This window comes from Gastrolobium bilobum, unplaced genomic scaffold (genome assembly GCF_033153095.1).
Source record: "Gastrolobium bilobum isolate Gb01-03AN ecotype WA unplaced genomic scaffold, APGP_CSIRO_Gbil_v1 utg324066, whole genome shotgun sequence".
NCBI classification, from domain to species: Eukaryota; Viridiplantae; Streptophyta; class Magnoliopsida; order Fabales; family Fabaceae; genus Gastrolobium; species Gastrolobium bilobum.
In genome coordinates, this window is record NW_026897504.1 from 1 (window position 1) to 22,929 (window position 22,929).

At 34.2% G+C, this 22,929-nt stretch overlaps 3 protein-coding genes across 3 annotated transcripts; 1 reads left to right on the plus strand and 2 right to left on the minus strand.

Moving 5' to 3' along the window:
- Nucleotides 1-39: 39 nt before the first annotated feature.
- Nucleotides 40-10,579, minus strand: LOC133307489 (uncharacterized; the record flags this gene model as incomplete). The annotated part of the gene is made up of 7 exons (XM_061508001.1): nucleotides 10,570-10,579; nucleotides 8,823-9,186; nucleotides 1,782-2,515; nucleotides 1,256-1,695; nucleotides 1,102-1,171; nucleotides 352-825; nucleotides 40-236 (listed from the first exon to the last, which is right to left on the minus strand). Coding segments are annotated over exons 1-7 (2,289 nt in total), but the record flags the coding sequence as incomplete, so codon positions are not given.
- Nucleotides 10,580-12,530: 1,951 nt separating this feature from the next.
- On the plus strand, nucleotides 12,531-20,484 carry LOC133307487 (ABC transporter G family member 1-like). Its single transcript, XM_061507999.1, has 8 exons — nucleotides 12,531-12,867; nucleotides 15,932-16,011; nucleotides 16,123-16,593; nucleotides 16,681-16,767; nucleotides 19,027-19,158; nucleotides 19,255-19,449; nucleotides 19,575-19,661; nucleotides 19,789-20,484. Exons 1-8 carry the CDS (start codon nucleotides 12,531-12,533, stop codon nucleotides 20,482-20,484), a joined length of 2,085 nt encoding a protein of 694 aa, XP_061363983.1.
- Nucleotides 20,485-21,599: 1,115 nt separating this feature from the next.
- LOC133307488 (protein ALP1-like) lies at nucleotides 21,600-22,514 on the minus strand. Its single transcript, XM_061508000.1, has 3 exons — nucleotides 22,227-22,514; nucleotides 21,901-22,136; nucleotides 21,600-21,744 (listed from the first exon to the last, which is right to left on the minus strand). The coding sequence occupies exons 1-3, from the start codon at nucleotides 22,512-22,514 to the stop codon at nucleotides 21,600-21,602; spliced, it is 669 nt and encodes a 222-aa protein (XP_061363984.1).
- Between the last annotated feature and the right edge of the window lie 415 nt (nucleotides 22,515-22,929).

A 22,929-nucleotide genomic window follows, 5' to 3' on the forward strand; every position in this document is an offset into this window, starting at 1 on the left:
GAAACACTACACAAAAAGCTGATGCATGTTTGCAGAAACCTGTTCCACCATCAGTTTAGTACAAAAAGAAAACCAAAAGGACTCATAACTATCAGTGGGGAATTCAAAAATCTTCATCTCACCACCCTGAAGAATCAATCCTTCCTTGGCTAATCCATCAGCACAAATATTGAAATCTCTAGGAATGTACTCCAGCTGAACACACTCAAAATATTGAGTTGTTTCCTGTATGCTACCTATTAGAGCAGAGAAACCACATGCTTTGCATTGTCCTCTGCACAACAAATAGCCTTCTTGCTGTCACAACCTAGCCAAACACTAGGAATCTTCAGGTCCTAGCAAGTCTCAAACCATGAAGGATCCCCCATAACTCAGCCTCCAAAGGTGAACATACCCCTATGTTGTAAGCAAAGCCTCGGATCCATTCTGCTTTTGTGGTGCAAGCTACTCCACCACAAGCCCCAATGTGGGATGCCTGATATACAGCCTCATCCACAAATATCCTGATATTACCTTGAGCACTGGACTGGGCAGTGAAATCAGATAAACCAATGTGATTGGAGCTATCAGACAGAGGGGGAAAAGGGTCAGCATTGTTACTATTCTTGATATCAGCTAGGTACCTCAGAATCGTATGTACTGGTTCATGTGGCCTGGAAAAGGTAATATCATGCACTGTTGAGTTTCTCCAGAACCAGAGGAACCAGCAGGTAACAAAGAAGATTTCGAGCCAAGAGTGCCAAAGGTTGGACTTAAAAGGCTTAACCAAGTTGAGCCTGGACCATTCTGTACCTTCTGCAGACAAAAAATTCCTAGGGATTGAGCCTGCAAACCAGCATTCCCAAACTTCTCTAGCAGCTTTGCAATCTCTCAAAGTATGGAGTAAGGTTTCCTGGCCATTTAGGCATGTTGGACATAGAACCTCACCACCACTCCAGTGACATGTAGAACTTCTAACTGGCAACTTATTCAGACAGGCCAGCCAAAGGAAAACAGCAATTCGAAGAGGCCCCTTCCATTTTCAGATTATAGACCACATCCGATCCTTTGTGCCAATAGGATCCAGCAGATTGCAATAAGCATTGCTGACTATGGACTTACCTGGCTTCCCCACTTTCCAATTGAGCCAGTCTTCAGAACTATCAGGAACAGGAGGGGACTTAACTCTCAACTGGTTGCAAACAGAGATATCCAGAAAGTTTACCAAGTAATCCCACTTCCAACTCCCTGCATCAAAATCAAATACCTCACTCACCTTGAGGCTAAGATCAGCCATGGGGGGTTTAGTTAGAGCCAGCTCAAGGAGAGGACCTTGCCATCCTCCCCATAAATCTGTCCAGAAATAAACTGTCCTTCCATTCCCTAAAACCCACTCAAGCTGATTATTCATCTTATGTCTAGCCAAACAAATATTCCTCCACAGAGATGAGCCCTGCTCTTTTGCAATCCAGCTCCGGTTAATGTCCTGATTCCTGCCATACTTTGAAATTAGTACTCTAGCCCAAAGGCTATCCTTGTCCCTAGTGATCTGCCATGTTAGCTTATGCATAAAAGCTTCATTCTGGACCCTCAGATTAATAATCCCCAGTCCACCACGATCCTTAGGCTGACACATAACCTCCCAGGCCACATAATGAGCTTTCCTCTTTGATTCCAGATCCCCCCAAATAAAGTTCTTTGAAGCTTCTCTATTTCCTGGCAAACATGAACAGGAATAGAATTATTTTGCATGTGATAGCAAGGAACAACCGAGATTACACTCTTGGCTAAGGTGATTCTACCAGCCAAAGAAAGACATTTAGACTTCCATCCATGAAGCCTATCCTGAACTCTGGCTATAACAACAGCATAATGATTTTTGTTCATCCTCTCATGTCTCATCCTAGTTCCCAAATAGCAGCCTAAGCTATCCACATTCTTGAATCCACTAATCTCTGAGATCGAGTTCACAGCCTCCTGAGGAGCATTCCTAGAGAAGTAGATGCAAGACTTCTCTATACTCACATTCTGACCTGACATCAAGGAAAATTTCTCCAGGCAGTTAACTATACAGTTCAATTGGCTCAGGGAGGCTTCAGCAAATAAAATGATATCATCAGCAAACATAAGGTGGGAGATGGGAGGTCCAGATCTACCAGCCCTTATAGGATGCCAATTCCCCACTGTCACCTCATCCAGGATCAAATGGGTTAACTTCTCCATACATAGGACAAAGAGGTAGGGAGAAAGTGGATCCCCTTGCCTAATACCCCTCTGAGATTGGAACTTTTCAGTTCTAGCTCCATTCCAAAGGATATCTAATGTAGGGCTAGTTACATATCCCATAATTGCCTTAACCATAGCCTTCGGAAACTTTAAGTCCTCCAATACAGAGTTGATGAACTTCCAGCTAAGCTTATCATAAGCTTTTTCAAGGTCAGTCTTAATGGACAAGGAACTCTTTTTCCCTTTCATCCTATGCATTGAGTGTATAAGTTCTTGCACAATAATGATATTATCCTGGTTAGATTTTACTCTAGATTAAAAAAGAAAAAAGAAAAAAAAGCCACAAAACTAGAAACATTTTCAAGAATGGCCAAAGTAGAAAATCGTGATATTTCTTAGTCTGGGTGTACGGAGTGTGTAAATTGTTTTTTGTTTTTGTTTTTGAAATATGGGGAAGGATATTGTGACAACCAAGTTGTGTTACTACCAAGTGACTACCAATCAATCTTATCGTTAGATCGATTATATTGATCCAACAGTTATATTTATTTCCATCTTTGTATGGTCATGATTCTCCAAATTTAATACTTTATATTTATTTTCACCTTTATATGGTTATGATTTCCCATATTTAATGCTTTCACTTTAAATATGGGGAATCATGACCATACAAAGATGGAAATAAATATAACCGTTGGATCAACATAATCGATCTAACGGTGAAATTGATTGGTAGTAACACAACTTGGTTGTCACAATATCCTTCCCCTTGAAATATTATACACCTCGTACTTGTTTTTGTCATATACTAATATAGTAAAAAAAGAAAAATCTTTTTTATAATTTCTTGCAGATTTAATTTTATGTTTTTTAAGATATGTATAAGGTATATCTTATAAGGTATGTAAATTTCAAATAAGGAAATAAAACATAATGTTTTACGGGTTTGATGTTTCTCATGTTATAGGAGATAAAATTATCTCTTACACATAAAAATATGTAGGACCTATGAGGGGGGTCAGAAGAGAAAAGAGAAAAAAAAAAGACATGGATTCCACATACTTTTATGTGGATATAGGAGATAATTTTATTTTTTACAACATAAAAGACATTATACCCATATTTTATATTACGAAAATAGTATAGGAAAGAGACACAAAATTAATTCAATCACATATAGGTAGATAATTTTTTGACATATGTGTGGTTAGAAATTAGAATCACTTTCTCCATATTTTCATCTATCTATTTATAAAAGGTGTTTTTGTTCATTTTTATTTGTCTTTTTAAAATTTAATGAATTATTAGTTTTTATAATTTATCCTTAGTAATAATAAGTGGGAGAGAAAGTTAATAAAATCATAATAATATTTTTAATATTTTTTTTGGTAACAAATATTTTTAATATTTTAATGAATGGTATATCCATCAAACGAACTTATTTCACTGATAATGAACGTTATTTAATAATTTCTAAATTTTTATTAAACAAAATTTTTAAAAAGAAAAAAGAACCAATGAAATATTTAACAATTAAAAAAAATATTTCATACGATTGGAGATTTGAACACTTATTTTTGTCCATATCTTTTTTAGTTGTTAACAATAATGATAATAAGAACCATTAAAGCAAAGAAAGAGATAAAATAAATAGGTAAATTTGGCCTGTTGAAGTCCCACGTTGGAGAAATCATATTCCTTCACAAGCTCCACATTCGGAATTTTTCCGACAGAAAAAATTAAATATTTGGAAAATAATTTCTTTTGTTAATTGTCTTTGATTATATTCTATTTGATTTTTGTTTCTACTTTATATTTTAGAGATAAAATAAATATTTTTAAAATTTATTAATATTTTACAAAAATAATTTAAAGATAATCATTTTTCAACTAACACCTTTCCACGATTTTCTTAAAAAACGCATTGCTTGTTTTCGATTTTTTCCCATCACTACTTCTACGGGAGCCCAGCAAAGTCTTCGTACCACAAACATTCATTTTCCCATTGGCAACAATATTAAAGGTGTGACGTTTCTTATGTTATGTTCTAGGAGATGATTTTATCTTATATATATAAGTGTATGAGATCTATATGGGCTCATATGAAAAAAAAAAAAAAAAAACCAAGAGAAATACGAATCACGTATATTCTTATGTATGTATAAGAGATAATTTTATTTCATACAAGATACATTGAACTATTGGCGGATCTACTCATGCACAATTGTCTGCACTTGCGACATAAATTTTTTTTTAAAAAAAAGAAAAGAAAAAATTTGATGGTTGATTTTGGTGCTTGAAGTGATGGCTTAGATGCAAAGCAGAAGGCCAAAGAAGCAAAATAATCAGGATGGAGTGGTGGACACCAAGACAAAGCAGAGAGACATTTGGGTTGATGATGATGAGGTAAGAGGGACGACGGTGATTGTTTTTAATTCCTCTAAACTTTTTGGTGATAACTATCACCTACAAGCCAAGCTCCATCATACCAAATCATAAAAAATTAAGAACATAAAGGTGGAGGCATACATGTCTCCATTGCAGCGGAATAACTTTTATCTTGTCTCTTGGGGTTTGTAGTCTTCCTCAGTCAAATTACCCTAAAACCGTATTCCTTAGTGTTCTGTCTCTCTCTTGTTCGGGAAGAGAAACTAGGGTTGTTAATTTGACATATTGGGGACCATAACCCTTATAGTGTTTTTATCTTTATTGTTGGGCCAATAAGCTCCCATTATACCTAGTTGGCCCAACACCGGTATCCACTCATTCAACTCATACTCACTTAAGAATCTATTTGAGAATATTTAACTGATCACTTTAATTTACTCAATATATATAAATAGCACAATATAATTATTAATATAATATGCGACCCACAATAATTATTAGAAAATTATAATTTCCTAACAATCTCCCACTTGGGCCATATATTAACTTGAGATAATTATATCGTATATCTTTAGTGCGCAATTGTATGCTATTTTTCTTTAGATTCCTCCTTGATACAATCTGGTCCACCTCCTATATCAATATGAGATCATGGCGGCTTTTGTCACTTTCAAGCGTAACTAAACCTTCCATGGTCATCGCACCAATATATTCAATGATATAGATCAAGTATGGATGAGTGGCATGGAAATTACATGCAATGTGATCTTACCATGCCTATTTCCAACTGGTCCTACTTTAATCTTTATGAGATCAATCCTAAATTTTCTGCATACACAAAGCAGAAACACAAGCACACAATATAATACATTCAGAGGGAAAATATCATTGAATTCTTTATTTTGCAGAAAACAAACATAAGAATATTTCATTTATTTATTTACATAGAACACCAACATAAAGAACTCCCACTAAACCGAAGTGTCATCGAACAAAACAACACCCATATGAGCAGTATGCTCGTGAAAGACCTTAGGCACTAAGCCTTTAGTAAGCAGATCCGCAAGCATGGAGTTCGTCCATATGTGTTCTATGGAAATCTGATCACTCTGAACTCTTTCTTTAACAACCAGAAACTTTATATCGATGTGCTTCGATTTTGAAGAGCTTCTGTTGTTATTGGAGTACAACACTGCTGACCTGTTGTCACAATAAATCTTCAGTGGCCTTTCAACACCACTTACTATATGCAGCCTTGTGACAAAGTTTCACAGCCATACACAATGGTTGGATGCCTCAAAACAAGCTACAAATTCAACGGCCATAGTAGAGGAAGCTACGAGTGTCTGTTTAACACTCTTCCAAGAAATAGCTCCTCCAACCAACATGTAGACATAACCTGACGTGGATCTTTTACTATCTTGGCATCCAGCAAAATCAGAGTCAGTATATCTGACGATCTCTGATTCATCTGACCTCCGATATGTAAGCATATAATCTTTTGTTCTCTTTAAATACCGCATAACCCTCTTGGCTGCTTTCTAATGATCCATTCCTGGATTTCTCAAGTATCTTCCTAACACTCCCACTATAAATGCTATATCAGGGCGAGTACAAACCTGGGCATACATAAGGCTTACTATTGCCGAAGCATAAGGTACCTTTGTCATTTCTATCATCTCAAGCTTACCTTAAGGGCATTGGGCGAGACTAAACTTGTCTCCCCTAGATATAGGCGTATCTCCTGACGAACAATCCTTCATGCCAAATCTATCCAAAATCTTTTCAATGTAGGCCTTTTGTGATAACCGTAGGATACCTTGAGCGCGATCTCGAAGTATCTGTATTCCTAAGACAAAAGATGCATCACCAAGGTCCTTCATCTCAAAATTTTTAGTGAGAAGTTTCTTGGTTTCATGCAATAAGCCTATATCGCTACTGGCAAGTAAGATATCATCAACATATAATATTAGGAATATGAATTTACTCCCACTAAACTTGTGATACACACAATCTTCCACTAAATTCACCTCAAAGCCATAGGAGATAATAACCTGATGGAATTTGTGGTACCATTGACGAGAAGCTTGCTTAAGGTCATAGATGGACTTTTTTAATTTGCAAACCATAGACTTTGAATCTCCCAATACAAAGTTTTCTGGTTGCATCATATAAATTGTCTCGTCAATGTTACCATTGAGAAATGTTGTCTTTACGTCCATCTGATGTAGCTCCAAATCCAAATGAGCCACAAGCGCCATTATTGTCCTAAAAGAGTCCTTCGTAGAAACCGGAGAGAAAGTCTCTTTATAGTCTATGCCTTCTTTCTGAGTGAAACCTCTAGCAACTAGATGTGCCTTATATCTTTCGATGTTGCCATTTGAATTCCTTTTGGTTTTAAATATCCATTTACAACCAATGGGTTTTGCACCTTTAGGCAACTCAATAAGATCCCAAACGTCGTTGTCTTTCATAGATTGCATCTCAACTTTCATGGCATCAATCCATTTATGAGCATTAGAGCTTTCTAAGACTTGTTGGAAGTTGATTGGATCATCTTCCTTCAAGCTTAAAATATTTTCATGCTCTTGAAGAAACACAATATGATCATCCGGAATTGCATTTCTCCTTTCTCTAGTGGATCTCCTTAATGGCACTTCTTGAGTTTGTTGAGTTTGTTCTATATGTGTCATAGGGGGTGGTTCATTATTGTCTTGACCCAAAGCAATGTCAGGGACCAAAGCCTATTCCATAACAATGTTATGAACAGGGACCTGATCATTAATTGCTTGTTCCGTAATTGCATCTTGAATGATGACAATATTAGGAAGAGAAATATAATTTTCTTCCTCATCAAAGACAACATTCCTTATTTTATCTTCCCTCCAAACTCAACATCCTCAAGGAATCTGGCATTTCCCGTCTCAAAAAAAGGATCTTGTAGTGGGATTATAAAACTTAAAGCTCTGAGAGCGTTCAACATATCCAACAAAATAGCAGGTGATTGTTCTTGAGTCCAACTTTCTTTCATTTGGCCTATAAGGCCTCGCTTCTGCTGGACAACCCCAAATGTGTAAATGCCTTATGCTAGGTTTCTTTCCATTCCATAGCTCATAAGGAGTTTTTGTCACTGCTTTGCTGGGAACCCTATTAAGGATATAAACTGCAGTCTTTAGTGCTTATCCCCAAAGTGATTCTGGCAATGAAGAATGACTAAGCATACTTCTCACCATGTCTTTAAGAGTCCGATTTCGCCTTTCCACAACACCATTCATGCTAGGTTTACAGGGAATTGTGTATTGCGGGACGATTCCACACTCCTTTAGGAAGATCGCAAAGGGCCCTGGACGTTGTTCACCTGATCCATCAGATCTACCATAGTATTCACCACCACGATCACATCTAATGGCCTTAATTTTCTTGCCTAACTGAAGTTCAACTTCAGCTTTAAATTCTTTGAACACATCCAATGATTGTGACTTCTCTCTAATCAAATATAGGTATCCAAATCTTGAATAGTCGTCTATGAATGTGATAAAGTATTGTTGACCATTCCAAGAGGCTATAGGAAATGTTCCACAAATATCCGTATGAATCAATTCTAAGACGTCTGGAGCTCTGTTGGAACCTATTTTCCTTATGTTTGTCTGTTTCCCCTTTATGCATTCAATGCACACCTCAAAATCATCCAGATCAAGGGGTTCAAGAATTCCATCAGTCACAAGCCTATGAGTTCTCTGTTTAGAGATATGACCTAAACGCTTGTGCCACAGAACCAGCACCAACAAACTAAAGTGAGAGTCATACCCTTATTTTCGCGCCATGCCTTGTATTTGGAACACTCTTTCTTCATGTGTCCAAATTTCTTACAAAAGAAACAGGTGAATTCCTGGTCCTGCTTCTTTTGCTTCTTTGGCAAAGCATCTGCATTATCCTTAGCTCTCTTTCTTTTCTTGTCTTGAGAGGTTGATGCCAAGTGAGCACTATCAGTCTTCTCTCGCTGTAACCTCTCTTCCTCTTGCACGCAGTGAGAAATGAGCTCATTAAGAGTCCATTTTTCCTTTTGAGTGTTATAACTCACCACAAATTGACCGTATTGTGTAGGAAGAGAGATAATAACTAAGTATATGAGCAACTCAGAGGGCAGCTCTAACTTTAATGCCTTTAGTTTTCCAGCAAGATTAGACATTTCCATAATGTACTCCCTTATGTTTCCCTTTCCTTTATACCTCATGTTTATGAGTTTGGACAAGGTTTGTCCAATTTCAGCCTTTTCATTTCGAGCAAAGTATTGCTCGAGTTCCTTCAGAAACAACTTGACATCAGTAGTCTCAACAATCGAGCCCCTAAACGCCTCCGGAACGCAACGTTTCATGATCATCAGACACATGCGATTTGAGCGTTCCCACTTCTCAATTTTATCCGTGTTTGGATTTTCCCGAGTGGAAGTGGGTTTCTCAGTCCTTAGCGCATTGTCGAGATCCATGCAGCCGAGAACAATTTCCACATTCTCTTTCCACAGCTTGAAATCTTCCCCATTAAGCATTGGAAGCATATTCATTTGAGCAACATAATTGGCAGCGGTAGAAGAAACTATACAGAGAACAAAAAAGATAACATACAAATAATCCGAAGTAAAATGAGTTTATTATAAGATACCTAGCACAACATTAATATTTAGTCTGAGGACAAGAATATCAACTTGTAAGTGGTACTCTCAATGTAGTAATCAAACATTGACAATAAGTCTTGTCAAATCATAGCCTTCCTGTGAGCCGACTATGAATTACATGGAGAATTCTTGATAATTGTCACATATTTATTACCATAGGTATGTTTGTTACTTGGCCAAATAATAACCTTCCTGTGGGCCGATCACTATCCGCATAAGCAATAAACACACACATGATCATACAACATATGTTATTTGGCCAAACAATAACCTTCCTGTGGGCCGATTATTATTTGCATAAATAAAATATATTTATATGACCAACCTATTTGAAATCAAATTAACCTTTATAAATTTGACCACCGTGGCGGCTAACAAACCTATCATATTTAATTTCAAATAGAAACTTTTAGGGATAGTAAACCCATTTAAAAATAAAATAATTCCATAAAAATACATAATGCACCGAAAAAAAGTGCAAAAAATACATCAACAATTCACAAATATTCCAAGGATCAAACAATTAAATTGTTGTGAATTTTGACTTACAATTAACTTGTAATAAAATCTGAACAGCATATATTCACGAAATAAAATAAAAATCTGCTTAAATTGTATACTGAATAAATATCATATATAGGTTATTTGACAATTCAAATCCAACAATTCAAATCGAAACATATACATACACAATGCAACAATTATACAATTACATATATGCCATGACCAATACATGTAAAACAAGACGACAATTTTTAAGCAAATATATATAATATTCAAAACAATTCGTTGCCAATAAATATAATCAGTGCAACAAATTTACCAATCGAGATAGCAATTTGTAATAAACAGTGAAACAATGCAAAGCACGAAAATCGAGACTAAAGTATTACGATTACAAAATTATTCACGACAAATCAATTGTAGACTTGGCACGACAATCGAAAATTGATTTCTAATTCACGAGAATTGCCGTGGGTTGATTTCAATTGTATACAATATATATACTACATGATATATAAGAAAAGACAGAACAACCACGGTTTACACAACAACTCAGATTTAAAAAATTGATCGCAATTGATTGGATCTTATAATTATATATACCTGGTATCTCTATTTAAAGTCATATATAAGGATCAAACCAAAACTAAATTTTCTCATGATTCAATATGATTTTGGCTCTGATATCAATTGTTGAAATTTTTAATTTTTCAAAACCTTTTGGTGATAACTATCACGTACAAGCCAAACTCCATCATACCAAATCATAAAAAAATAAGAACATAAAGGTGGAGGCATACCTGTCTCCATTGTAGCGAAATAGCTTTTATCTTGTCTCTTGGGGTTTGTAGTCTTCCTCAGTCAAATCACCCTAAAACCATATTCCTTAGTGTTTCGTCTCTCTCTTGATCGGGAAGAGAAACTAGGTTGTTAATTTGACATATTGGGGACCATAACCCTTATAGTGTTTTTATCTTTATTGTTGGGCCAATAAGCTCCCATTATACCTAGTTAGCCCAACACCGGTATTCACTCATTCAACCCATACTCACTTAAGAATTTATTTAAGAATATTTAACTGATCACTTTAATTTACTCAATATATATAAATAGCACAATATAATTATTAATATAATATGTGATCCACAATAATTATTAGAAAATTATAATTTCCTAACATGTTATTGATGATGCTGGTGGGTGGGGCCTTGAGACTATGGTGTGTGAGTGTGTTTCGTGCATGATGTCCCTCGCTTCAAATCAAGATAAGCAAGAAGCACCCCTTCCGTAACTATTGCGTCAACCAAAAGATTATTTTTTCGCTGCGTGACAGAGTGGATGGTAATCACTACGCAGTTCGTAGTGGTAGTGTTTCTCAACAAGAAATTGAAACTTACAGAATGTATATATGTGGAACATCTAATGACCTACGGGTAGCACTTTCTGTTGTTTCGTGTGATTAATTTTATGGTGTTTATTTGTTACAAAAAAAAAAAAAAGTCTCGCCATTTATTTTCAAAACGAATTTCAAAGATATTCTAAGGTTATGTATGTGGTGGTGGCCTTCTCTATATTGTAATAGATTAGTTATTTTATTTTTTGATTGGAGATGGTTATATTTACAAACTTTTTATTTACAAACACTTACAAATTACACTATGTTCTCCCGGAAGTACATAGTATAATTTGCAAAAATTTGTAAAAAAAGTTTGTAAACGGATCCTTCCCCTTTTTTGATTACTATCTTTTTATATTAAGTTGAAGTTTTTTTTTTATATTCTTTTAATTCTTAATGTATTTAAAATTTTTATAAAAAAAAAAAAATTCCGGGGCTCTAGACTAGGGGTGTTAACTGGCCGAGCCAAGTCGAGTTTTGGTCATAAAAGGCTAAGTCTGTGTTTAAATGTGTCAGCCTAACCAAGCATATTACCTGTTATAAATATAATTATCGGTCTGTGGCTTAGCTTATTTACAAAAATTAAAAGTCTGATTTAGCGTGTTTAAAAAAAATAAAATAGCAAAATTTTATTCAACCCTAATATACAATCAACAACACTAGTAATTTCAAAAATATTCATAAATCCAATGTATATCCAAACAGCATAATATAGAACAAAATCATTCAAAAAGTCGAGGTGAAATGGATTGAGGAAAAAGAGAAAGCTATTATAAGTAGTATAAAAAATAATAATAATATACTAGGCCAGCCTGAGAGGCTCTAAGGCCGAGCTTTTGAATTGGAGTCTGAGGCCTTTTTATTAAACGAGCTTTTATACAAGTTCAAGCCTGGTGCTAACAACAAATTTTAGACATGTAAGCTCAGGCCTTCATGAGCCGAGCCAAAGGCCCCTGGTTCATTTAACACCCCTAGGCTCTGCCCCCGAACCCCGTTATTAAATGTTATTAAATGTGTGGACGTAAATAAATTTTTTTCGGTTCGCCGGTGACCACAAACACATGCTTAATTGCTACATATATTGGTAGGAGATAATTCTATCTTATACTGACATAAAAATATGTGGGGCCGGTATTTTTTTTATCTCTTCATTTCACATGACCCCACATATTTTTCTGGATATGTTGGTGATAATTTTATCTCTTACCACATAAGAAATATCTAACCCATAATTAAATCTATATAATTGATTTTACTTTCCAAAAAAAAAATCTATATAATTGACTTCATTTACGACAAATTCAGTGAGCCATTCTACAACACTTCTTTCCCCCTCACCTCTCATAAGGACTCCTATAGCTACTAATGGCTTCCTCTAATTCATGTCTTCAATCTGCTCCTATTGATTATGAAACTAAACACATCTCCAAATCAGTACCCCAGCAAAATGTCCTAGACATTGAGATCACCACACTTGAAATGGAAGCTATTAGAGCTCCAAAAAAGAATGGAGGAGAAGCTAAGACAGAAGAGGTGGGTATCTTTCTGACATGGAAGGATCTATGGGTGACTACTTCGAAGGGAAAGAATGGAAGCAAAACAATTCTTGAGGGTCTAACTGGTTATGCCAAGCCAGGGCAGCTCTTGGCCATAATGGGTCCTTCTGGTTGTGGCAAGTCTACACTACTTGATACTTTAGCAGGTATATATATATATATATATATATATATATATCAAAATGATCGATGCTTCTAAATAACCTCATGCATCATTATTGTTTGCCTATAAGTTTTGTAGCCAATTTTATTTTACTTTTTCCATTTTCATTTTATACGGAGGGTTTGGAGCATGTGTAACTAAAATTTGAAACTGTGGAGACGAAAACTGTAAAGAAAGTCTCCTAATCCAATACTTGAGGTGCTGGTCATAAGTATATATACATGCATGTAATAGCCATTCCCTCACTCAAAAATATTTATAAGAGTTAATTTCTCCCGTTAATTTTAACAACACATCTAACTTTAATATTTTATTTTCGCCCCCAATCATAAAAAAATCCAAGGTCCGCGGTTGATTACAACCCAAAAAAAAAAAAAACTTAAGAACATTAGAAAACTTATCGTATATGATCAGTAGTAAACAAAGGAACCAAGGCTTTGGGCATTTCTTCGTGAAGTATGTGTGTGCTTATGAGTATATATAGATTTAAAATTTAAAAATAATTTTAATTAAAAATAAAATTAAAGTGGAGTAATTTTTGTTCTGGATACCTAATTGTGAAAAGTAATTTTTGATGGAATGCATATTGTTATTATAATTAGTCAAAATCACTTTTGGATGAGTAATTACGCGAAGGGTATAAATTATACTATTTTATCAGAAATATGTTAAAAGTTCAAAATTGTTAAAAAGTTGTCAGAGGAAAGCAAACAAAAAATTATCTATAAAAAAAAAAAGCTTGCTTCCTACTTAGCCCAAATTTGGAGGCAAAATCATAGTGAAGACATTGAACATTTTACCAAATATAATTTCGAGTCATAAAATCACGTTTGACATGCTATAAAGACGAGTCTGGCTGCATGAAAATATGGCCAAAGGCACCAAGGCCATGTTTGGATGGACTTTTTTTTTTTCAAAAGTTGTTTTTTTTTAAAAAAAAAAGAAGTACTTTTCATTTTTAGTTCGTTTAGATATCTGCTTTTAAAAAAAAGTCAAAATCACAAAAAAAGTCAAAATTTTATTTTTTTCAGAAACTAAAAATTTTAACTTCTAAAAAAAGCAGAAGTCAATAGCCAAATATTTTTTTCAAAAACTAAATATTTTTTAAAAAATATAAATAATTTTAACTTTTATAAAAAACGCTTCTAAAATAAGAAAGAGATACATTTTTTTTTTTTTGAAAAGTGCAAAGAAACGGGCTCTAATAATAGAATACTGATAGTGTGTTTGGTTGAGGTTTTCTTTTGAGATAGATGGGGAAGTGTGGGTAGATATCTCAAAATGCCATGTTTGGTACAAGTTTATGAAAAAAAAAAGTCTAGGAAAGAAGTTTGCATAGAAAACCATATTTCAGTTGATTTTGTGCTCAAATTCACTGTTTAAGAATACCTCTTGAGATGTGGTGTTTATGGAAAATTAGGGAAGTAGAAAACTGAGAGTGAAAATTGTGACCAAAGTGACCCTCCATTTTGTATTAGAAAACTAATTGTGACATTTTCGTAATTGAACAGAGTTCTTTTGTTTTACATAAAATGAAAAATTGTTTTCAGGACCATGAGAGACTTTCGTAATTTACAGTTATTTTAAAAATAAGGATATTTTTGTAATTGCCACTTATTTCACATCTATATTTTACCTCAAACCAAACATAGATTTTATAAATCTTACCTAATTTTCCCGGTTAATTTTTTTTCCAACCAAACAGTTTTTTTTACATTTTTCTACCAAATTCACTTTCCAACCATTTCCTTATCAATTATATTTCCCTAGCATTTAAAAAATTTCTTCTTAACCAAACGCCCCTTAACGGCTTCTCTTCGGTACTTACTTCGACTATAGTTTAGTTTAGCATCCCAATGAGATAAAAAAAATTCCAGATGTTCTATTAAAAAATAAAATAAAATTCTAGATGAATTTTAAATGAAAATTTGCATAAAAAAATCAATCACTAATCCCTGGCAAGGCCTTTGACCCCTATCACGAAAGAAAAAAAATTTAAATGCAACTCCATTCTAAGAATCCAAGTATCGAAAATGCAATTAAATAAGACATGATCTAATGTTATGAACTATCCACATAGGGTGGTAAATAAATTAGAGGAGGGATATTCTACCTATTAAAATTTTCCACTACCAACTTACTACCTATCTAATCATCATTAGATTAACATTTTCTCTCTCTTCAAAAACTTTTTAACATTCTCTCTCTTTGATCCAATGGTAATGTGATGGGTAGTAAGTTAGTAGTGAGAGTTTTTGGTAGTTAGAATATCCTCACTCAATAAATTAAGGGCCTTTTAGTTTCAGTGGTCTTTGGCTCGACTCGTAAAATTGATTATTAAAATCAGGCTTGGACTTGTATAAAAGCTAGTTTAATAAAAAGACTTCAGACCCCAATTCAAAAGTTCGGCCTTAGAGCCTCTCAAGCTGGCCTAGTATATTATTTTTTATTTAATATTTTTATACTACTTGTAATAGCTCTCTCTCTCCTCAATCCATTTCACCCTATTTTATTGGTTAAACAGACTTTTTGAATAATTTTTTTCTATATTATGCTGTTTGGATATACATTGAATTTATAAATATTTATATAACTATTATTGTTGATTGTATATTCTGTTTGAATAAATTTTTACTGTCTTATTTTTTTAAATAGGCTAAACCAAGCTTTTATTTTTTGTAAATAAGTCAAGCCACATGCCGATAATTATATTCATAACAGGTAATAAACTTGGTCAAGCTAATACATTTAAACACAGATTTAATCTTTTAAGACGAAAGCTTGACTCGACTCGGCCCGTTACCACCGAAGTTTCTTTTGTTACGTTAAGTTTTGTAGTTTTCTTGGGAATTAATGAAGTAGATAAAAATGAAAAAATATATAAAAATTCAACCAATACTAAGAGAGGGAAAAAAAGTCTTGGTTGGGAAATCTGACAAGGAAAAAAAAATTATTGCGAGGGAATGCTAAAGTCTTTGATATGTTCTAGTATCTGGTCAATTTGAAGTTTTGAACAAATTAAATGATGATATGAACTAAAATTTCAGGCAGATTAGGTTCAAACACAAGGCAAACGGGGGAGATTCTGATCAATGGTCGCAAACAAGCACTTGCTTATGGAACCTCGGTACAAAATCTTAAATTCTTCAACAAAAACAAATTGAGATTTTAATTTAAGTGTCACTATCCACCCACGTACGGTGATCAACTAATATTTTTTCAATCTATGTGACCACAGGCATATGTCACACAAGATGATACATTATTGACAACCTTAACTGTTAAAGAAGCGGTGCACTATTCAGCTCAACTCCAATTACCTGACTCCATGTCCAAGGCAGAGAAAAAAGAGATAGCAGACTTTACAATAAGAGAAATGGGTTTGCAAGATGCCATTAATACAAGAATTGGAGGGTGGGGTTCTAAAGGCATTAGTGGGGGTCAAAAGAGGAGAGTGGGTATATGCATTGAGATCCTAACACGTCCTAAACTTCTCTTTCTTGATGAACCAACTAGTGGACTCGATAGTGCAGCTTCCTATTATGTCATGAGAAGAATTGCTACCCTGGCTCAAAAAGATGGCATTCAGAGGACTGTTATTGCATCAATTCATCAGCCTAGTAGTGAAGTTTTTCAACTCTTCCATAACCTTTGTCTTCTATCCTCTGGTAGAACTGTTTACTTTGGACCTGCTTCTGCTGCAACTGAGGTTAGGAAATAGCCCATTTTATATACATCATTACAAAGTTTTATGTTTTCATGTCCACTTAGTAATTCTGTTTTTGTTTTGATGTAGTTTTTCGCTTCAAATGGTTTTCCTTGTCCTGCTCTCCAAAATCCATCTGATCATTTACTGAAAACTATAAACAAGGATTTCGATCAGGTAAACTGACCATAACTCAATGGGATTGGTGCCTTTTAAAGGATTTCATTCTTGTTCAGTAATTGTTAGAATCATTCATGTCTTGGCCTGACGAGTTTAATCTTTTGGAAAACTTGATTCTTGATATAATATCAAAGTTTTTTTTAATGAACAACCAATAATCATTAATTCAAGTGGTAAGAAGCTTCTTCTCCCTGACGGATGTTTGAGCCCTGAAAATGGAGAAAATAATCTTAAAAGAGCCCCTCAATAATGGGTCCAATAGTTTTCAAACCGAATTAGTTAAATAATCGATGAACAAGAGGATATACATATATATATATATATGAAAAAATATTTGTCAATTTAAATTACACAACTTTTTATCATTTTTTTTTTTTGATAACAACTTTTTATCATTTTTAATGAAACTGCGTTATGATATATTTTTGCATTCTCTCTCCTCCACTTTCTTTTTTTCCAAATTTTATAAAAAAGAAAAAATGTAAAAAAAAATATAGTAAAATCACATTAAAATGACGTAATTTAATTAAAAAATGACACAAAATAATATCATTTAAAATAACAAAACTTATGGAAATATAACTCTCATTTCGTAGGAGAAGTTTTCTTCTGCTGCAATGAGTTAACACCATGTACTACGAATAGTACATAGTTATAATTTTAAAAGCTATTTTTTTTCCTCTCTCTTCAGAGGTTGTTGGCTGGCATTGGCAGAGAGAGAAAAACTAACTTTAATATTACAACTATGTATTATCGTTAGTATACAACTTCTCCTACAACATAAGAAGTTGGGGACTCATATATATATATGGGATATATATGTAGGTGTGTTCATCAACCAATCCAAATCGATTCAAACCATGATGACCGAGCCGAAAAATCGATAACCGAATTAACCGAAAATCGAAAAACAGAAAACCAAAAGAAAAACCACAAAATTTGATTGGATTGGATTAGTTTTTGGATTGGTGGGTGAAAACTGATTCAATCCAAATCGATCCAATGATTCACCAACCTTACCCACTACCTACTTGGACTTATTTCTCAATCATAGCCCAATAGCAAAATTCTAAACCAAGACCCATTAACCCATCAACTTTTTGTTGGAGGAAAAAAATGATAGTTCAATTTTTTATTGTACTGTATTGAAAATTAGATTATCGTTTACTGATACTTCTACCGTGCACAATAATTATCATACAAATTTTACAAAGTCAATACATATAAAAGATATTTTATTTGCATATTATATGAATATATTACAACATTGATTTGTGGACATGAAAAGATCTAGCGGTGTGTAACTTTATATGACTTTATTTTGATATAGCTAGTGATTTGTATGACTGAAATTTTAGGCTTTCAAAATATCGCAAACAGATCCAATCCAAACCGAATAAAATTGGAACGAATTTGGAAAAAAATCAAACTGAATGGATGATTACATGATCAAATCAACGGGATTGGATCAGATGATTTTTGCTTCCAAAATCGATCTAATCCAGACCACGAATACCTTTATATATATATATGTATCATGTAACAGAAAAATTTTAGTTTTTCTTGTAGACACAAATTTAGAAGAGAGAGAGAACAAAAAATCAGTGGACCCCAACTAATTTTGTGTCTGGAGAAAAATAATTTTTTTCCTATTACATGATATATATATATATATATATAAATATATATGAAAAAAATGTTTATCCTTTTAAATGACACAACTTATGTCATTTCATTCTCACAAAGAGGTGGGACCCATATCTTTATTTTTTTTTGTCAACTTTTTCTCCTCCTCTATTTATCTCTTTTTCTCTCTTAAAATGACACAATTTTACATCCTTTAAAATGACACATATTTTTTCCTATATATGTATATAGGGAAAAATGTTTATCATTTTAAATGACACAACTTATATCCTTTTACTCTCACAAAGAGGTAGGACCCACACTTTTTTTTTGTCAACTATCTTTACTCTTTTATCTATCTCTTTCTCTCTCTTAAAATAATACAACCTTACATCCTTTATAATGACATACACTTTACCCATATGTAATAGGAAAAAAAGTAAATTTAGAGTTGGATCATTACCTCTCCATTCTTCTAATAAAAAGTAAATTTCAACACAAATTTGTTTATGTGGCTAAGCTTTACCCCATTCAAGTGCCTTCACTGAACAACCTAACTTGTTTTGGAGTTGGTTCTTATTAGTAGCCGAGAAAACTCACAGAAATCTAATTTAAATACATTTATCACAGGACATTGAGGTGGGTTTAGCAGGGACTGGAACAATACCCACAGAAGAAGCAATCCGTATTCTTGTGACATCATATAAATCATCTGAAAGGAACCAAGAAGTTCAAAACGAAGTAGCAGTACTATCTGATAAGGTACCCTTCATGGCTTACTAGCACTCATATATATGGCAAATACCTAAGTTTGATCGAAATTAATATTGACATTAATTGGATTTAAATGGGTTTCAGGAAACCAGTTCAATTGACAAGAAGAGAGGACATGCAGGCTTCCTTAATCAGTGCTTAGTTCTTATAAAGAGATCGTCTGTGAACATGTTTCGTGATCTAGGCTATTACTGGTTACGCCTAGCCATATATGTTGCATTGGCTTTAAGTTTAGGCACTGTTTTCTATAATTTGGGTACAAGTAATGGCTCAATTAAGGTAACAGTGGTAAAGTAAAGGAAGAGCTATGAGTAATGAGTCACATAGAATAACTGAAACTGAACTGGCTTTAAATTTAGCTACTCCATGTCCTCTGATTGTGCAATCACTTTTGATTATTTCAGGACAGAGGTTCACTTCTTGCATTTGTGTCTGCATTCCTAACTTTTATGACCATCGGTGGATTCCCTTCCTTTGTGGAAGACATGGAGGTAATTTAGAAAAAAATTCATATTCTAAGTTGAAAAGATAAGTATAAAGTTTTTCTTTTTTTCAATTTTGAGAAAGTAGGAATTCACTGAAAAAAATAAAATAAAATTCTGCCATATTGGTTCCCAGGTATTTCAACGAGAAAGACAAAATGGGCATTATGGTGTCACTGCGTTTGTAATTGGGAACACCTTTTCCTCTGTCCCATTTTTGTTGTTGGTTACACTGATTCCTGGAGTTATAACTTATTTCCTTGCTGGTCTTCAGAAAGGATACGAGCACGTTTTGTACTTCTTGTGTGTTTTATTTTCTAGTTTGATGTTAGTGGAGAGTCTTATGATGATAGTTGCTAGTGTTGTTCCCAACTTTCTAATGGGTATCATAACTGGTGCTGGAATTCAAGGAATCATGCTTTTAATTAGCGGGTTCTTTAAAATGCCACATGAGCTTCCAAGGCCATTTTGGAGATACCCATCACACTATGTTGCCTTCCATACATATGCCTTTCAAGGATTGCTCAAGAACGAGTTTGAAGGACTAAGGTTTGCCACAAATCAAAGCTCACACAATTACATTGGTGGTGAAGAGATTGTAAGAAATACATGGCAAGTTGACTTGAGTATTTCAAAATGGGTTGATCTTGCAATCCTTGTGGGGATGATTGTTCTGTATCGTGTTGTGTTTTTCATTGTCATCAAGACTATTGAGAAGGTGAAGCCTATTGTTGTATCACTATCATGCATGTCAGGGTCTCCCAAGGGAACAATACAGATCCTGGAGACCCCCAATGCCACTCTTTTACATGGAGAGGTTTTATCAATTTGAATGTATTTATTGTAGTTGGGTAGCCATACCATCCACCGACAGTGGATTTAAGAAGTGGGGAAATATTAGCTTCAGACTTGTGTAGGTGTGAAAGATCTATAGACTGTTTTAGTGTTCTTAATTATTCTGCATATGACTAAGTGCTAATTGTAATAAACTAACTAGTTATTTATGCCATTTAGTCATTTACCTTTGGTTATACACGACAACCATTCTATTTTCTGTTATTGTTTTTAGAAAGAAATTTTTTTTTATGTGTTTGTGAGAAATTTCTGGCCAAAAAAATATATTTGATTACACCACTTATTTCTACCCAAAGAGAGAAAGTGTATTTAGTATGAGTATTTAATGCATCACACATTCTATTATGTCTACATTAATTAAATAGTGCATAAAATAAAAAATAAAATAATAAGCTTTTTTAGCGGTTAATTCTCTAAAACATTAAAATAAACCGATTTTATCGGATGATATTTTTAACTATATCAATTTGCCAAATTAAATAGATTGTTTTTCAAAACATTGTTATGTACACCCTATGTAAGGCCCGCCTACTGGTAGGATGAATGACTGTTCCTACAAATAAGCACAAGATTTTTCAGCGTGTTTTGTTCTCACTCACATATTTTCTGAGAAATTTTTCAGGAGGCCACTTATCCTAGAATTTCTCAAAGTCAAGCAAGCTTAACTATGAAGTTCTTAAATTATGGGCTACCGAAAAGTAGATGTTCTTAATAGTATAAGTAGTACATATGAATTCATTAAGTCATCCTCAACTATACACTTTCATACCTACACAGCTTCTGGATCCCTCTTGTTCGGGTGATAATTTGATTCATTCATGCACCCCTCCCGCTGAAGCCTGCCAGGAGCCTAATGTCACAGACAGCCTTAGCGAGTCTAGGCTCTAGGCACTCCATGCTTCACTTGTATCAATGGTGTCAACGGTGTCTATGCTATTATGTAGCTCTTCGTCCCACCTCTTTATCAATAGACATGTTACCTAGCTCTATCTCTAAAAGATCTATATCCATTTCCCTCCTGATCAAATTGTGCAATAAGCAACAAGCAATAATAATTTGGTTATGAGTTTTAACGGCATAAAAATTTGGACTTCAAAGAATTGCCCAACGCATCTTCAATAACCCAAATGTCCTTTCTATGACATTTCTAGCTTGAGCATGTCGCTTATTGAAAACTTCTTGAGGAGTTGCCGGAACATGTCCATGTCTCCACTCGCTTAGATGGTACATTGTCCCCCTATAAGGGGCAAGAAACCCATCCCCATTAGTGTATCCAGCATCAACCAAATAGTAGTGTCATATTTAATAAAACAAGTAAGGTCCATTATATATTTTCCTATTTAATAGAACAAGTAAGGTTCAATATACCATATATTGTGATAAAATGACTAACACGTTCTTACCCGTTGGAACCTTAAGGCCATTTCTCCTATTAATTGCATCGTGCAATACCCTAGCATCTAAAGCTGAACCCTCCCAACCCGGCAACACATATACAAATTTCATGCCTCGTGAGCACACTCCAAACACATTTGTGGCAATTTCACCTTTTCGACTTCTATATCTTGGCTTGTCAACCTCAGGAACATTAACAGTAATATAAGTTCCATCTAAAGCTCCAAGACAACCCTGTAATAGATAAGTAAACAACCTTTAACAATTTAATTCATGTGAAATAAGTACAAACAATGCAAAATCGAAAAATAATATAATTCATACCTTAAACCATTTCCACCTATCGTCAGTGCAATTCTCAGAAACTGGATCTGGTAGCTTCATTAAAATTTCTTGCAACCTCAGCACACACTTTAAAACTAAATTGAAGTATTTACTAACAGTTTCCCCCGACCGTTGGAATTTAAACTTGATGACACGATTTTTAGCATGGTGAGCTAATATGTGTAAAAACATAGCTACTTGTTCTACTATTGATACTAACCCATCTTCCTTTAGCTTACCCTTAACACGTACAAGAGAACACAATACTTGAAATGTGTAAGTATTCATTCGGAGTTGTTCTACACAAGCAACATCATCATTTATTAGCCTCCCTATGAATGCTACCCTTGATTGTTCTCTTATCCTTGGTATAGCTCGTTGCCTTAGTGATAATCTCTCACGTCATCTTTGAACCGCACAACACATATGTAGATAAGACACAATATATATAATCGCTGACTCCAAAAAGGCTTGTTCCATCATCAACCATATTGACATGATATTAAGGAGCTCAGTTGTATCATCAAGCCATCCATTTGGGTCATTTAGCCATCCATTTGGATCAAACCTTTCATTAGGATCCACATAATTCAAATCACGAAAAAAGACAAGTTTTATCTTTTTCTAAGCTACTTCCCCTGCACAAAAAGAAAGCAGAGTAAATAAACAAGATACCATTGTGAGGAAAATATGAAGCCTGACC

What these genes read in the sequence shown, in the direction of transcription:
- LOC133307487 (XM_061507999.1), top strand. Translation starts at nt 12,531, where the DNA reads ATGGCTTCCTCTAATTCATGTCTTCAATCTGCTCCTATTGATTATGAA. An exon ending in CACTTGCTTATGGAACCTCG is followed by an intron (nt 16,012 to 16,122) that starts GTACAAAATCTT and finishes ATGTGACCACAG; the next exon opens with GCATATGTCACACAAGATGA. An exon ending in CAAGTAATGGCTCAATTAAG is followed by an intron (nt 19,450 to 19,574) that starts GTAACAGTGGTA and finishes TGATTATTTCAG; the next exon opens with GACAGAGGTTCACTTCTTGC.
- LOC133307488 (XM_061508000.1), bottom strand. Translation starts at nt 22,514, where the DNA reads ATGAATACTTACACATTTCAAGTATTGTGTTCTCTTGTACGTGTTAAG. An exon ending in ATAGGTGGAAATGGTTTAAG is followed by an intron (nt 22,137 to 22,226) that starts GTATGAATTATA and finishes TATCTATTACAG; the next exon opens with GGTTGTCTTGGAGCTTTAGA. An exon ending in GTTCCAACGGGTAAGAACGT is followed by an intron (nt 21,745 to 21,900) that starts GTTAGTCATTTT and finishes TGCCCCTTATAG; the next exon opens with GGGGACAATGTACCATCTAA.